Source organism: Aythya ferina (assembly GCF_964211825.1).
Source record: "Aythya ferina genome assembly, chromosome: 5".
In the NCBI taxonomy this organism is placed as follows: Eukaryota; Metazoa; Chordata; class Aves; order Anseriformes; family Anatidae; genus Aythya; species Aythya ferina.
Window position 1 is genome coordinate 43364579 of NC_140301.1, and position 16722 is coordinate 43381300.

General features: G+C 42.6%; 1 protein-coding gene across 3 annotated transcripts in view; it reads right to left on the reverse strand.

Moving 5' to 3' along the window:
• MOB2 (MOB kinase activator 2) overlaps positions 1 to 16722 on the reverse strand; it is a 112637-nt gene that overhangs the window by 69176 nt on the left and 26739 nt on the right. The window contains exon 1 of one of the 3 annotated variants that reach the window (XM_084520601.1): positions 10087 to 10171. The exons of the other annotated variants lie outside the window; for them this stretch is intronic. Within the exon in view, the coding sequence (XP_084376727.1) occupies positions 10087 to 10157 (71 nt within the window). The 5' untranslated portion in view covers positions 10158 to 10171. Of the gene's footprint in view, positions 1 to 10086; positions 10172 to 16722 lie in introns of those variants that run through there. 3 annotated transcript variants of the gene reach the window in all.

A 16722-nucleotide genomic window follows, 5' to 3' on the forward strand; every position in this document is an offset into this window, starting at 1 on the left:
GTTTTTCTTCAGACATTGACTACCTCTTAAAAATCAATGACAAGTCTAAGGAACGAGATTTTGGCTAAAAAATACTACCTCCCTTCTATCTCTTACCATTTATATTTATCATAACACAGGGAGGATATCTTCAGACTCATTTTGACAAGGAATCATACAAGGAATAACCTGAAGAAAATTTATCACTTGGGACAGCTTGAAAAACAAATGCTATTAATGCTATTAGAAACTCTGGCCTTTTTTTTTTTTTTTTTTTTTTAATCATGTATACCACTTTATCTTCCTTAAAATTTGTACATTGTTAGAAAGCAATCTTTATCATTCAATCCTCTCTGACAGAGATATCAGAGAGACGCATAAAAGACTCATAACTAATTTCAGATAGTTCAAACTCAAACACTTCTCAGATAACTCCTTCATTTAAGGGGTGTGATCTATTTGCTGATTAGGGTAATATGCTAACTACATGATAGCATCCATAGCTCCTCCCAAAAACATTTGGGATCGTCTAATTGGGATTTATCTGCTCTTATGAAATGTCTACTGTGTGATTTACAGTCATTTACTGTCTAATAGCTGTAGCTGATAAACTGGTTTTAAGTTCCTGTTTTATCTCCTCCCTTTTTAAGTTTCTCAAGCGATTATAAGAGGTGTAGCATCATCAGAAATGATTTCTCAGTCTAACTTTATACATCCACAACCAATGGCTGACTCCTATTAGAACACTACCTAATATCAAAAACAGAAAATTCAATACAGAAGTTATGATATTTGAAACTGAAATCAGTTACAGACCACTTACAAACCTTAGTTAATAGGAGCTATCTAATAAAAAATAGGTGGAGTGAGCCAGGTACTAAAATCATAGAAAATTAAGTTCATCAGCTACAGAGTACTACAGCATAAACGGAGTAAACCATCCCTTTGTGATTTGAGACATCATCCCCTTACTACAGGAAAGACAGCTCTCTTAAGTTAACAGTTTGCTACCCAGACACTTAGATGAAAGCTAGAGACTTCCCAGTGCTGTTCATGGAGAGAAAACTGACAAATCCAGCAAGTATGGCATGAGAAGTTTGGTCTCTGATCCAAACCCACGCCATCTGATAATGCCCATGCTGCTGAGCTTTCATAGAGACCTTTCACTTGCTGGCTCCCTAGCCAGGAGGTGTTTGAAAAACTTGCTATGATTATAGAAGAGATGAATGGTAAAAGAGAGATAATAATCATTTTAAAACTTCTGCAGTTAGACATGCTTTGAAAAAAATGCTTGAAAAAAAAAATGCAGTTAAGTACATAAAGAAGGCCAAGCAAAATGACTGAGGAAAAGTGGGTGCAAAAAGACTGCAGTAATACCTGAAAAGACGCTTAATCATATATCAGGACACATCAACAGAGAGAAAGAACAAATATGAATGAACACGTATTATGATTAATGGAAATGACAACTGTTTTATCTTTAAATTCTGCATGGTGCTGCTTTAAAGTTGGGAGGAAAGTGCACATGCTGGGTCAAGCAATTACAGCTAGGCTGTAATAGCCTTAGCAGTGAGTGAATAGACCAATAATTTTGCAGCAACTATTTTTGGCATGGTAGCAGCAGAGACAGGAGTTTGCTGCATTGGAATTTAAGCATTACTTCCACATACCTGTATTCGGCTCTGGTTTTAAGGCTAAGATCAACCCAGAAATGGGTGTTCCCACTTCATGAGTAAAGGCCGCTCTCCTTGCATCACTTCAACAAATTATCTTTGCGTTCAACACATACAGCTTTAACAGCAGCTGTTTCACTGGCCAGGACAAGAACACACAAGAGCAGGAACAAAAGTGTAAAATTTACATAGTCGCTGAGTTTTACGAGCATCTAGGTCTACCAGTGACATGAGAACTAAGGTAACAATCATCCAGATGATGGGGCAGTAATGCTATAGACTGGAATTCTTGAAAAAAAGCAGATGCAGAAGACACAGGTGGCTTTATTATGGCCAGCATCTATCTTCCCAATCACATCTTCCACTATTATTCTGAAAACTTACTATGTCACCCTTCTCCCTTTGTAATCTGCAGAGGGATTTTCACACTGATTTGAAGCTAAATACGTGACTACGCAGTGTTTCTTTTACCTTCTATTCTGAATATGGGTCTTGCAAAGAAAAGGGACAATAAAGAAATCCAGCTAAATGGTCACCAATTGCCTATTCAAATCCAAAGGCTGGTTATGCTGTGCTTAGCCCCTCTCTACACACAGTCTGTGGAAGCATGTTTTAGGGTTGCTATTTTGATATCTTCATACCAAAGTTTGTTTAAATTAAGCTTGGCTAAAAAGTGCTAAGAACGTTTGCTCCAAGACAACTGTATTCTATTACCAACAGAGGAATGCCTCCAAACTGTCTGCTGAAAGCATTTTTGTCAATAGTGCACTGGCCTGAGTAATAGAAAAAATAAATATTTATCCCTAGAAAATATACCTTCAGTATCCTTAGCTTCAGTATCTCCAGTCACCACAAAGCTTCCTGCCAAAATCACCCAGCTTCTGTAAGTCTGTGTGAAAAATGAGTAATGCTTTATCCAACTCTGTAAACAGCCATTGCAATTTGGAATGGACTGCGATAAAACCACGCACTGTTACAAAACTTCAGAATCATGCAAAAGGTTGGAATATATCTGGAATATTTTTTAGGTACTTGATATTACTATTGCTTTCAAAAAAGAACGGAATTTGCTGTTAGTGCTAGAAATCAAGAGGGGTGGAGTACCCTGAGAGTACGGGACATCCACGTTGGCAGCAGCAGTGGGAGGGAAGGGCAAAAATTCTTGCCCATACACAACCACACTTCCCATAAAATAAAAAAAAAAATCGTAATTTCAAGCTCACTCCACCACTCTGCTTATATTATTTTTTTTTTTCTACACATGCTAAATTTCTATTCTAAGGTTGTGGTTCAGAAATCTAACCTAACATTATATTACAGGGCAGGGCTCTTCATAAAACTGTCCAAATTGCCTACCACATCTTCCATACCAACAGATACATCTCATCAGCTAGCAATGGACTGGCATTTAAACAAATCTGCATGACAAGGATGTTTCAAACAAATAAGAGGTGGAATTAAAAGAAAAAAAATTATAGTTCTAAACACGGTGTCTGAAGGAAACTGAATTTTAAAGAAGAGTTCTTATCTTGGATCTGCAGCAGATCCAGCAGCATTACAAACTGGTCCAGCCATCGGGCTCGACGAAGCCTAAATCAGTAGTAGTCCGTCTGTCTGGAGAGCCTCTCAACTCACTGTAATTAGGCATAAGAACCCCTGCTTTTCATTGCATTTGCCATATGCTATTTCCTGTGCTTAAAATTGGAGATGGAAGGGCCATCAAGTAGGGGGTAGCAATTTTAGAAAAGGAGAAAGTGGATTTCTGACATGCAGTTCCTGTTCCAAGTTCTTTGGCGTTCTACTTGTTAACCTAGGCAGCCTCTTTGAAACACCAAATGAAGTCAGAACCAATTTCTTATCTCTTGCTCACTAGCTTGCCACCTGCAAAGGATAAAGAAAAACACAAATAATTTACTTTGAGAAAAAGTTTTTCAACCTTCAACTGCAATGCCTCAAGTCAAGCATGAAGCGACAGCAGAGACCCTGCAGAAAACACTAATCAATTGGTTCAACCATATTGAATAACAGAGGAATTTACTGAATAAAGTTGACAGGGAAAGAGTATTTGTAGAGCACTCCGTAAATTGCTTCAAGTTTGTGTCATATAGAGAGGTATGGCAGAGGTACATTATTAGCTTTTTCTGAGCCTTTTCTCAAGTGTTAGCTTGAGGCAGAAGAGCCAAGAAGGAGACACACAGGACTTGGGTTTCTCCCTCCCTGCTGCTACCCATCCAGTGCTTCTTCCCCCTCACCAGTAAGTTCTCTTCCAGCTTTTGCCTGCTCAGAGTACCACCTCATGTCCACACATGCCTGCACTAGCTAATGTACAAAGTTGTCTTACCAACAGCAGCACAATGAGCAGATGATGAATTCCATTCCAGCAAAATTAACAGCCGGGGATTTCCAACAAGATGGCAGAGTAAAGCACAGTTAGGATACTCAGAGAAATACAGGATGCACAAGATAGCTGATTACTGAAGTACGGCCTGAAATGCTGGGAACACTTCTCCAGAATTCAGCAAGATGCAACTTCTAGCAAGTACAGTGGGAAAGAAAAAAGGTTCTCCTCCAGAGAAAGTGTATACATGGCTCATTCTCAAAAAGAGCTGTCTAAAAGAAAGTGTTTTCCGCCTTTCTTTTATCTGTCAGAATAGCTGTTATCTAAAGTTTCCTCCTCTTCTTTTAGGGTAGGACTGTTAAAAAAAAAAAAAAAAAAAAAGAAAGAAAAACACTCCTCCCAATAAAGGAAGATTTAGCAAGTCTTTTGCGAGTGCTTTTCTCTATCTAGTTCTGCTACTTCTCAAATCAGCTTGGAAGAAAAGAGTAATTCCAAAAGAATAAATAAGTAATGAGAGCTATTTTTTCCAGTCCTTCCTATCCTCTTTTACAACATTAATTTCAGAGACTCATGTTACAAGCCCAAAATATCTTTTGAGTTTGTTTTTTTCTTTTTTTCTTTTTTCCTCCTAAAACCCACCCACTTTCTTGAAAAGCAATGAAATGGTCACTTTATACCTGCTCTAAAAAAGATTTCATAAACTCCATTCATCCTGCTGTTTATTAGTCAAAAGAGAAAAATATCCAGCTGCAGAGCTTTAAAGCTCCACCTTGTGGAAGATGCTTATAACAGATACACCAGCGAGCTCCAGAGGAAAAACAGGACTTGCAATTAATAACGTGTTTGACACTTACTTTGTCATCAGCCAAGCAATACCATAGTCTCTTAAATGCATTCTACCCCAGCAGGAAAAGAAGCAGTGGAGGATTACTAATAAAATGAAAAGCTCCATGTGGACATAGAGCAGCCAGGCTGTATGTGACCAGCAGATAGCACACGCAGCAGTCCAGAGCAGGTCTTGCTTTCACCACGTACGCTGGCTCTGGACTTACCTGCCTGTGAGCAGGAGAGCAGGCAGTCACAGACAGATCTGTTGCAGTTACCTGGCTGATGGGTCGATGACCAAAGAACAGAGCAACCCTGCTGTTAAGAACACACAAATGATTAACAGAGCTTAATCTGGTACTACGTTGGCCCTGGTTTTACATAGCTATTCCGAAAGCTATTTCCAAGCCTTCTCCAGCCACCTATTAGGAACAAACTTAAATTACAACATCCACATCCAGCTATTCCTAAAGGCCGGTGTTTGCCCACGACTGCATCTCCTGGACTTGGAAAGAAACTGAACCAGTACTGCCCTCTGCTGAAAAAGGACCCTGCATGTGAAAACTACAGCAACCCTCATACCATTTTAGTTTTGTTTCACGTACATAGCTTGTTTTTTTTTCTTCTCTCTAAGCCTTTACATTACTCAGCATTCTGATTTATTTATTTATTTATTTATTTATTTACCCTGCTTTTTCCTCTCCATGAGGGCTGTGAAGGCTACAAATAGGTTTACAAGCTTACATAGTACAATACCATGTCAGCACGTATAGACTCTGGAGATCAAAGGGCTGCTGTACTAAAGCACTGCACATGCAGTTCCTGTTTTCAAACAGTGTAAGAGCAAATAAAGAAAACCAAATTGGGGTGTAGAAAAATAACCCCAGAAAAACTAATTTAAACCTTTCCTTTATCTTCTGCAATACAACAGTCATGACAGTGTCTTTTTTTGTGTGTGTGTAGTAAAACCAAGACACTTAAAGAACATATATCCATATTGATCTAATAGTTTGAGTTAATAAGTATGTCATAATTAGTAACTGAATATTAGCAGTAACTACATTGTCCTGCCCAGCGACAGGACAAGAGGCAAGGGGCACAAACTGAAACACAGGATGTTCCAAGCTGAATATGAGAACATGCTTCTTTACTGAGAGGGTGATAAAGTGCTGGAAATTTATGATTAATTAAAAAAAAAAAAAAAAAAAAAAAGCAATTGGAGATTAAATATATCCTAGCACATAAAGTGAAGCAATTTACCTTCCCACACTATAGTTTTTAATATGAAACTACAAAGTCTTTATTCAAAACAAAGCAAAGTAAACCACACAAAACCACACACACACAAAACACCCTACCTCAGTCTTTACTGCAAAGTATAAAAGCTTGTCTTAGCTTTTATAGTTCACAGAGCAGGACCAAAATCATCGACAATATAAAAACTGTATGGATGGAGGTCAAAAGCCTCTTTGTGTCTTAACACTGACACAGTAAAGACTTTAAAAAATGGCATGCCAAAGTAAAAGTATCAGTCATCCCTAGAATGTGAAAATCCCTTGTTTAAACCACACTTTGATAATTCCTTGTCATGAAATCAAAGCTTCAGTCCAAAAATGACATCTAATCCATGAGTTTCAAAGCCACTGTTCTCTCTGACCCCCATATGAACCCAATAAAAAGGCCACTCAAACTATTGGTGTTAAAAGGATCAACTCCTTTTGCCCCCTGCTTTACTCCAGCTATGCTCATATGCACACAATTATTATTTTTTTCCTTAGTTTACTTGCAGCACAAATCACCTCACTCAAAACTAGATGGACCATGTCATCCGTGGAAAGGTTTGTCTCACCACAACGAAACTGAAGGAACGTACAAAAGCTGAAAAAGAGAGAAGCAACTTATGTAGTATTTCTTACAAGGGAAGGATGGAGGTATGTAAATTGCACTTCTAAAAACAGATGCAGCCAAATTGTTCCTGCAGCAGTAGGAGCACCAACATACCTAGCTAGTCCTAGCAAGTCCATATTGCTGAGACAGAGCAGAGTAAGGAACGTTTTAGCAATTTATTCCTCAGAAATTAGAAGTGCTGTAGCTAGATTATGTATCTGAAAGGCCCGAGTGCTGCCACGTGCTTTGTCTGTATAGCACTATCTTTCTGCTTGGCAGCCTCACCATGCTTTATCACTCTTACTTCAGCTGCCAGATGCTTCGTCTCTTCAGCCGGGAGATATTATGCCTGCTGAACCACTTAGTCTGCACACGTAAGGAAAGCACCCATCACGTGAAAGGGCTAGCAGGAACCGATGCGTGATTTTTAAACCTACAGCTTCTCAATGTTGTATTAGATTTACTATCCGAAGGAAAAAGAATTCATTAAATTCCCAAGATCCGTCTGAGGAACCTGCAGGAGAGAGCTGTTTGTGAACAGAGGCAGATCCTAAATCCACTTTAGAGCATGTCCCTTCCATCATGAAAAGTTAAAGAGCAAAACTTTATAAATAGAAGGTTGAACTCGGACTGCTGGGCTGCACAGAGCGCCACATGCAGATGGTATTATTACAAGAACAGCCCGATAATTCACTCAAACTACAATAACTGGGCAGAAAGCTGGGAACCACAGAAAACTCATGCTTGTTTCACCCTACAATAACAAAAAGAAACATATATTCGTCTCCCGCTTTTATACAAATTACAACCTATAGCGACTGAGGGCACAGAGCAAAATGCCTCAGTTTGCCATAATGATGCTCTCTGACAGCAATACGTACTGCGACCCTTAATCCATGTAAGCCTCTCCTCTATGTTTAAAACGGAGTCAGGTTAGAAGTGTGGACTGCAATGCCAGATTACATGGCTCACTGACTAGCTCTCCTATATATTCCCCTACGTATTTTTCTTCTATTTAATAACCAAGATGCTTCACTATTCTATTGCCAGCATCCTGAAACTTGCCTGAAACTTCACGCAAAGTGCAGTTATGCTTATTGTGCCTGCAGCCCCCAGCTATAAAAAAAAGGATGAAGATGTGAACCAAACACCACTCTGGCAGAAGAGGTTAAGCAGTTAAAAAGAACAGACCCTTGTGTGCAATACTGTGACAACATCTGAGCACTACAGTTTAAAATATCCTACCAGCATAAGGTTCCTCATAAGGAAAAAAAACCTGCAGAAAATACTAAATAATTTCAGCCACTTTCTTGGAAAGTTGTATTGGTGCAATAAATAGAAATGACAATAAAAGTAATGGAAATTTTAAAATGCACTGGGGATATATGAATTTATCTTCCTAATTTGCACATTCACTCCACCTGACCATAGAGATACTGTTTTCTGAAGCCTGAAAAGACCAACATTTTCTGAAACACTGTCTTCTCCCAACGCTACCAAAAATTATAACATTTGCAGTTGAGCTGGCAGACAGGTTTGAATTTCCACACCTTTACAGATAAAATAACTAAAACTCAAAACCCATTCGAAGAAGAACCAGTAGCAAACTTAGTTGTCCCATCTGATATAATCTGTGGGGAAGGGTCAACTCCTGAATGAGCCTCTTAAGAGAAAAATCTGTGTTTTGGTTCTCTGCATTAAACTGTTGAGAAGGACATCAACAGGGAAAAAATAAACATGTGCCCTGCAAAGCATATAGAGAAGTTAAAATGTCCAGCCTTTTTATGCACCTGGAAATTTAAGCATCGTTTTGAACACACATTTATATTAATTATCTCCTGCACTGTCTACAGAATTGCACATGGGGAAGCAGTTGGACTCCACAAATTCAGCTTCTCCTGCTGGTTTTCAGCTTATGTTTCTTCATAATGGATGAGCATTTCCAGTGCAACTGCCATCCTTGTATTTAATCTCCACTTTAATATTTTTTATTACAATAATCTAAAACACTAGATCATTATCTCATCATAAAATCTTTAATGTCTAGCTAATTGGCAATGTCAGCATTACAACCTTAACAGAGAATGACCAAATCTAGCCAGTCTGCAGTGAAAGCAGAGGACCCCATCCCAGTTATCTTGGGCCATGCGATATTAAGCTGCTATTACTGCAGGGAAACACACAGCCCTTGGGTTTGGGGAAGACAGCAACCTGTACTGTTCTGCTTTGCCAGGTTTAATCTGGGATATCCACAGAACACAATGACAGGAAAATCTAGTCCATTTGTAAAAGGTACCATTTTCTCTGAAAAAAACACCTGCAGCAACAAGCCATTTTCGCCCACATTTTTTTCCTACCATGACTACAGAATATTTGATTCTGTGAATTATTTCATTTGAGTGACCATTATGAACACTCAACAACAACAACAACAAAATCAATGTCAGACAGCGAGGCTAAGCTAATTATGTCTGGCATGCTTTGCTGTTTCTGCAAAGCCCTCACTGACCAGCAGTGTACTTCTCATCCACATACAGAAAAAAGCACTTTCCAAAACCTGCAAGCACTTCCCCTGCTCTGTATGTGCTACAAAAGCACACCCCCACAAAAGCACCGAGGTGTCGAAAGCAGAAGAGAAATAGTCTCAATTTCTCCTTGCACCTTAAATAAATGTCTCGCACGCTGGCCTCAAAATCACCCTTCAGCCCTAGAGTGAAGTTTGTCAAGGTCCTAGGCCTTTTTAAAGGAGAGTCACACAGACAAACTTGTAAGTGCACAAAGAAATTCATAGCACTATGTTGAGTAAATAGAAAATTATCCATGAAAGCCACTGCAAAGATATTGTAAAACCAAATATTGAACAAACACAATTAACACTTTAACAGTTGTCTAATCTTTTTGGTAGTGACATTTGCTAACATTTCATCAGCTCAGTTTATAAACCCACAGCATACAAGTCAAATGCAATCATTATTCAGGATATCCGATCTAGCACAGCATTGCACAAGTGCAACCCAAAATGTAGAAATCAGATCCATGAAAGTAGCTTGGGTGTTTCAGGGATAGGAAGTAACCGAGATTCTCCCTAGCACACATCACATCACATCTGTCCTGAGCTTCTCCCCAAACCCATGAATCCTGTCCCATTTAGTGCTTATCTCTTTCTTATTCAGAGACTTGTAAGGGGAATAGGTCACCATTTTAAAGGTTCCCCATTAATCCCTTCTTTCTCCCACCTTACACAGACCTACTTGCGTTCTTGTACTTAGTTTAAACAGGAAGCTTTTCCCAAAAGGGTGAGTCATATTTTAAGCCTAGCATGAACACATTTGTGGGAAAGTAATGTACATCTCGAAAAAACAAAAAAGACAACAGACAGCATACTCAGCCAGTATAACTGCTCTTCTGACTTCCATTTTAACCACTTCCAAATTTAACCACGATGCATGCAGCATGACGAGGTATATTAGCTCACATCTCAAGACTTATCTCAGTCCAACAAAACTTTTATCGGTTGTGTAACTCAGCTGCAGTTTACAGAGCCCCTTCGCGCAACCACAAAAACTAATGCAGGAAGTCCTCCACTTCCTCTCCTTCTCGTTACACTTCCAGAATTACACTAGCGATAGAAGCAGCAACATCCTGCGTGTAAACATGCATCTTCTTCGTGTGCTTGAGGCTGCATAATACTCCTTCGCAAATATGCACTAAGTTTACATTTCTGATTGACAAAACCAAAGCTGACACCTACCCACCACGAGATGAAAGCACAACACTTTCCATCTCTCGGTGCATGTCCAGGAACCGCCACATTCACCCCCCCGGGGCTGTTAGGAGGAATACCATTTATAACTTGGTAAGCTTAAGTAGCTGTACAGCTCTGCGTGGCTATTAATTTAGGGCAGCGGCTTAAAGACAGGGCAGTGGCAAAGCAAAAGACAAGAGAAGAGTTTCCACTCCGTAAAGGTCTCAGATCTCACAGAAATCTCACTTTCTAATGAGATGCACCTCATACATCAGGTGCTGCTCTCACATGGCACGCAGAAATGTGGCTCTAAGTTTGAAAAGCAAAGTACAATTAACCTAAAGTCAGGCAGAGATGAATTAATATTTCAGATCCTTCCTGCCAGTAGCAATATTTCATGTAAAGAAAGTTCCCAGCGTGAAACTATTTTCTTTCTGAGAAAGCGTTTCTTTCTTTCTGAAAAACTCTTTACATACTAGAATCTTTCAAAGAAATGCCTTCTCAGGGACTGCAAAAAAGCTTTGTGAAGATTCAGCAGTCCACAGCAGAGGGAAATCTGCCTTTTTAAATCATGTGTTATCTAACAGGCTAATGTGCATTGCAGATTTAGAAGTTGATAGAGAAGATGCATCTTTTTTTTAAAATGAAGACCAGCCTACTAATAATGAAAGTTTTTTGAAGATAACTAAATACAAGCAACTTCAAACTAACTTTTAAAGAAGATGTTTGCTGTTATACTCTTGTCAGAGAGCCATCAGCCACACCATGGTGAAAAAATTATTAGTGAAAAATGTGTTCATTGTTATTGTGTTACCAGCAAAGCAGCGATAAGATACTCAAAGCCTGAGTAACAACTTAGATGGAAATCTAAGCTGAAGCCACAGAACCTGGGAGTGTCACATTTCCTTCCCTCTGCCTCAGGCCTGGAGATATTGTAGGCAAAAAAAAAAAAAAAAAAAAAGGTAGAGTATACTTCTTTCACAAACCTGCTGCATTACTGCCTTTTCCGAGGCTCCCTTGAAAATGTGGTGCAAAGAGGAGGAGATTCATCCACCCTGAAAAGCAGGGTCCTCAAAACACTGCTTTCAACTGTAAATGCTGCCAGAACTCATTCAGCTTATTGTAATGCCAGATGTATCTCAAATTCCTGGTAGTGTTTCACAGATAACTTAGAAACAAAATACAACAGTACCTCTATTGCCAACTCTTACTTACTCTTTTAGTGAATAAACAAGCCAAGCTGAATTGAAATCATTATGTTTCAAAACATCTTCCTCACTATCAGTTATTCCATGGGCTACAACAGAACAGTTATTTCTCATTACTCAGTTAATCAAAATAAGCATTTTTGACAGGGTGGCTTACAAGAAAGTCAATTTCGTGATTGCAGGGAAAAGATTCCATTTGTACAAGTCCAGTTTTCCAGAAACCCACTCAGAGGCATCTGTAGAGCATACAAATTTCAGCTTGTTTCTTCTAATGGTTTGCTGATTTTTTTTTCTTAGGTGGAATCAAAGAGCGCTTGGATTCTTCACTGCTATGTACAGTATTGCTTCTGCAAATTAAACTATTACCTTAGCAAAATGATCTATTAGACTGAAGAGTACAAGATGTAGACAGAATAGCCACCTTTCCGATACCCCTTTCATTCTACTTGCAAGATCCCAGCAGGTGAGAAGTTCTGGCTGCTGACTTCTGCTCCTTCTTTGGAAGTGCTGCTGGAAAGGTAACTGCAGGTTAATGCCCATCGCTCAGGTGTTCTGCTAGCAGTCACTGGGAGATTTGAGTTCATTGCTCCTCTATTAAACCAGAAGAACGAAAGAACACCTTTCTCCCTCTACAGGCAGTGTTTGCACAAAATAAACTTCAGGCTTTGTTTTCCCTCCCCTGTTTAAATACAGACCGGAATTATCTCAACACATTATGCTGATTAATGTTTTTTTTTTTTTTTAAACCAAACTCCATCTGTGAGAAATAGGATCTAAGTATTTCTGCGAAGCCCAGATGCTAGAGAGGGAATGAATACACACACTGAGTAGGTACCTGTGACCATCCTCAGTAAATAGGTATTTGGTGGATGGTCATCAAACAAGCTTGCTGGAGAAGCATAGGGCCAGTTTCAGCATACTTCGGAGCCTTGGTTCTCCTTCCAGGACCATTTTGCCTGAAGTTTCTCTAGATCTACCATTAACCGATGGGTGGAATGGATCAGTAAAACACAGAGCAGGTGGACAGCAAGCTAATTCAGAACAAATGAAAAGCAACACAAATGTTGATATAAACAAAGTGCTGATAGGAAGTAATTTTTGTCTTCTGCTTGTTCTCAAGCATATCTTGCAGATGTAAACAAGTTGTGCCTACTGAACAAATATTTAAAGTGAAGCACTAAGGAACAACTTGCAAATAAATCTTTTCAGGAGCTGAGTGAGAGTTTCACAGCCCAACAGAAAGACATCAACCACAAAGCCCATCTAAATTAGATTCATCATCACCATTACAAAACAGCTTGCACTAAGTAGGAGGCGACAAGGCTAAATACAAAATGACCTCATACATGAAATACCAAAAGCCAAAAGTTACTACTCCTGAACCTGAGTCCAGTTCTAGCTTTGGAAGAAGGCAAATTAGTTTCAGTCTTGTGGTGCACAGGTCTGTACGTCCATACAGGTCAGTGTAAATTGTGTGCTCCTCAATATTAGTAGAATGAAGGTCACAGCCCCGCCAGCATGAAAGGGAAGAGGGGAGGGAAAGCTGTCTTTCAGTGATATAGTAAACAAGATTTGAAGAAACCAGTGCCCAGAAAGTTCCTTCAAAATCAATAGGTAAGAGCAAAGTTCATATAGATAACTATACCCACACTGACCCTTTGAAAATAAATTGCAACCCACGTAGCCTGGTCTTGAGCTGGGCAGGGAAGATGCACAGTATGAAATTTAACATGCAGAGGACAGAATTATGCCTGTTCCTTGGTGTCGTTTTCAACACAAGACCACTTATTTGCTGTAAGACTGCCATTTGGTAAAGGTCTTCTTGACCCTGCAAATCACTTTCAGCCTGTTCTGCGCTCATTCCACCACAGGCTGGGCTGACTTGTGCCATCACTTCCCCAACAGGAAAGGCGTGTTGCATTTATTGGTACCATGGTCCATGTTAATCTACATGTCATCCTGCGAGGAAAAAAAAGCTCATTTGTCCCTCTCCTTATCTAGATTTATCATAGCCACTAGTGCTCCAGCCTTCTTATCAGCTTAATAAAACGCAGACTAAGTATTTCAAGGACATAGTTATTTCCAAGTCTTGCATTAGTAATTTTAATGAAGATCTCTAAGGCTTACACGGGAGGTCATCTGGAGCTCAATCTGGCTACTGCTGTTAAAGATAACAAAAAACATTTTTATAAATACATAAACACAAAAAGGACTAAGGAGAATCTCCATCCTTTACTGGATGCGGGGGGAAACTTAGTGATAGAGATGAGGAAAAGGCGGAGGTGCTTAATGCCTTCTTTGCCTCAGTCTTTAGCAGCAAGACCAGTTGTTCTCTGGATACCCAGTACCCCAAGCTGGCGGAAGGGGATGGGAAGCAGGATGTGGCCCTCACTATCAATGAAGAAATGGTTGGCAACCTGCTACAGCACTTGATTAATGCAAGGTGATGGGGCCGGATGGGATCCACCCGAGGATACTGAGAGAACTGGCAGAGGAGCTGGCCAAGCCGCCTTCCATCATTTATCAGCAGTCCTGGCTATCAGGGGAGGTCCCAGTCAACTGGCGGCTAGCAAACGTGACACCCGGCTACAAGAAGGGCCGGAGGGCAGACCCGGGAAACTACAGGCCTGTCAGTTTGACCTCAGTGCCAGGGAAGCTCATGGAGCAGATTGTCTTGAGAGTCATCACGCAGCACTTGCAGGGCAATCAGGCAATCAGGCCCAGTCAGCATGGGTTTATGAAAGGCAGATCCTGCTTGATGAACCTGATCTCCTTCTATGACAAAGTGATGCGCTTGGGGGATGAGGGAAAGGCTGTGGATGTGGTCTTCCTTCACTTCATCAAGGCTTTTGACACCGTTTCCCACAGCATTCTCCTCAAGAAACTGGCTGTTTGTGGCTTGGACTAGCGCACTCTTCGTTGGGTTAGAAACTGGCTGGATAGCTGGGCCCAAAGAGTCGTGGTGAATGGAGTCAAATCCAGCTGGAGGCCAGTCACTAGTGGCATCCCCCAGGGCTCGGTGCTGGGGCCGGTCCCCTTTAATATCTTCATCGATAATCTGGATGAGGGCATTGAATGCACCCTCAGTAAGTTCGCAGATGACACCAAGTTAGGTGCGTGTGTCAATCTGCTCGAGGGCAGGAAGGCTCTGCAGGAGGATCTGGATAGGCTGCACCGATGGGCTGAGGTCAACTGCATGAAGTTCAACAAGGCCAAGTGCCGGGTCCTGCACCTGGGGCGCAATAACCCCAAGCAGAGCTACAGGTGGGGAGATGAGTGGTTGGAGAGCTGCCAGGCAGAGAAGGACCTGGGAGTATTGGTTGATAATCGGCTGAATATGAGCCAGCAGTGTGCTCAGGTGGCCAAGAAGGCCAACAGCATCCTGGCTTGTATTAGAAGCAGTGTGGCCAGCAGGGCTAGCCAGCAGGTTCCAGCACAGAAGACATGTCACAATGGGGGGACTGCTTTTAAGGCAGCCACAGGCAGCGCTGCTTCACTTTGTCCTGAGCCATTGGCGAGGTGAGTGAAGCAGCGGGGGGTAGGCTGGGCTGGGCCAGGGCCGGGGCACAAACACCAGGCCCCTAAGGGCTGCTAAGCCTGCAGCGAGGGCCCAGCCATTCAGGGCAGGGCTCGTGGCTGTCACCGCCAGCTCTGGCTGCAGTCCCTGCTGCCTCCCAGCTCCCTCACCCCCTCTCCTACCCGACCCCAGGGGTCTGCGGCTCCTGCCCCGCCTCCCTCGGCTGCCAGCCAGGTCCCACCCAGCTGACCCCCTTCTCTCTCAACTCTCGCAGACCATGGTTTCGGAAATCTTCTTCGCGTTGACTTTCCTGGGCTTAATTCAGAGCCCACAGAAAGTCGGCGATGAACTCGTCGCGGCTACAACCGCGCGTATACAGCAGCGTGCAGAGGAGCTGCAGGCTCGCATGACGCAGCTGCTGCTGGAAATCGAGCAGAGGGATCAGGAGCATGGCTGGGCACGTGTGGGAACCCTGCTCCTGTCGGTGCTGCAGCACTGGCAGTTCTGGGTCCTGACCGGAGAGATCATCCTGTTCTTTGTGCTCTGCCGCATGCTCATGAAATTCCGCCATGAGCGGCGCAGCAGAACCAAGAAAGGCGTCTCCGGAAGGAAGGACGACGACTCCGAGGAAGACCCCAGTGACATTCTGGATGCCCGGAGATTCGTCAGTGAGTACCTGCAGCAGCCGGTGAGGAACCTGGGAGGAACGTGCAAGGTTGTGGACGAACTGGTGAACAACCTGCTCGCCGCCTGCCAGGGCCTCCCCAGGAACGAGTTCATGCCACGGCTGCAGCCAGCCATTGCGGTGGGCAGCGCCTCCGGTCCCACTGAGCGTGACACCATCTACCGCCTGCTCGTGCCCCTGAACCCACCGCCCGGGCACACCTTCCACCTGGAGCTGGGCACCGAAGGGGAGAGGCTGGCGAGGAACTCCTGCCTCCGCGTGGAGCTGCAGTGCATGTGCACACGGGAGCAGATGCTGGGCGATGTGCTGTGCTTCCTCCACCATCCTGAGCACGAGCTGAAGGACCAGGACCCGAACCTCCTGCACACCCCCTGCTGCGGCTCCTATTTGGATGTGTGGAAGACGGCAAAATGGCTCCAGGAGCTGGTGGCAGAAGCCTGGGGGGCCGTGCCTCAGTCAGCCCAGCTGCAGCTAACAATGCTGCCCTCCACCCGCTTCTGCCAGTTCATGCTGACCAACACCTCCAACAAAAGCCTCTCCGTCGAGCTCATGCTTGGAATGAAGCAGGATGACTCGGACACCTACCTGACCTTTGGGTAGTTAGAGGCCAGTGTTCGCAGCAGCACGAGCTGGCCCCAGAGCTGCACTGTGCCAGAGATGCTCTTCAGGAAACACCTCGGCATGCTCGGCACACCTTGCACCTCAGACATCTGCAGCTCTGTGTCTGTATCTTGGTAGGCACCAACTTTGCCACCCGTGCCTCAACGACCGCTGTCACCCACCTCCTGACCTGACCACCATCCTCGTGGCAAGCACACACAGGAGGGATTTCACCAGCAATGATTTCGGTGGCTGCGAAGCTGAA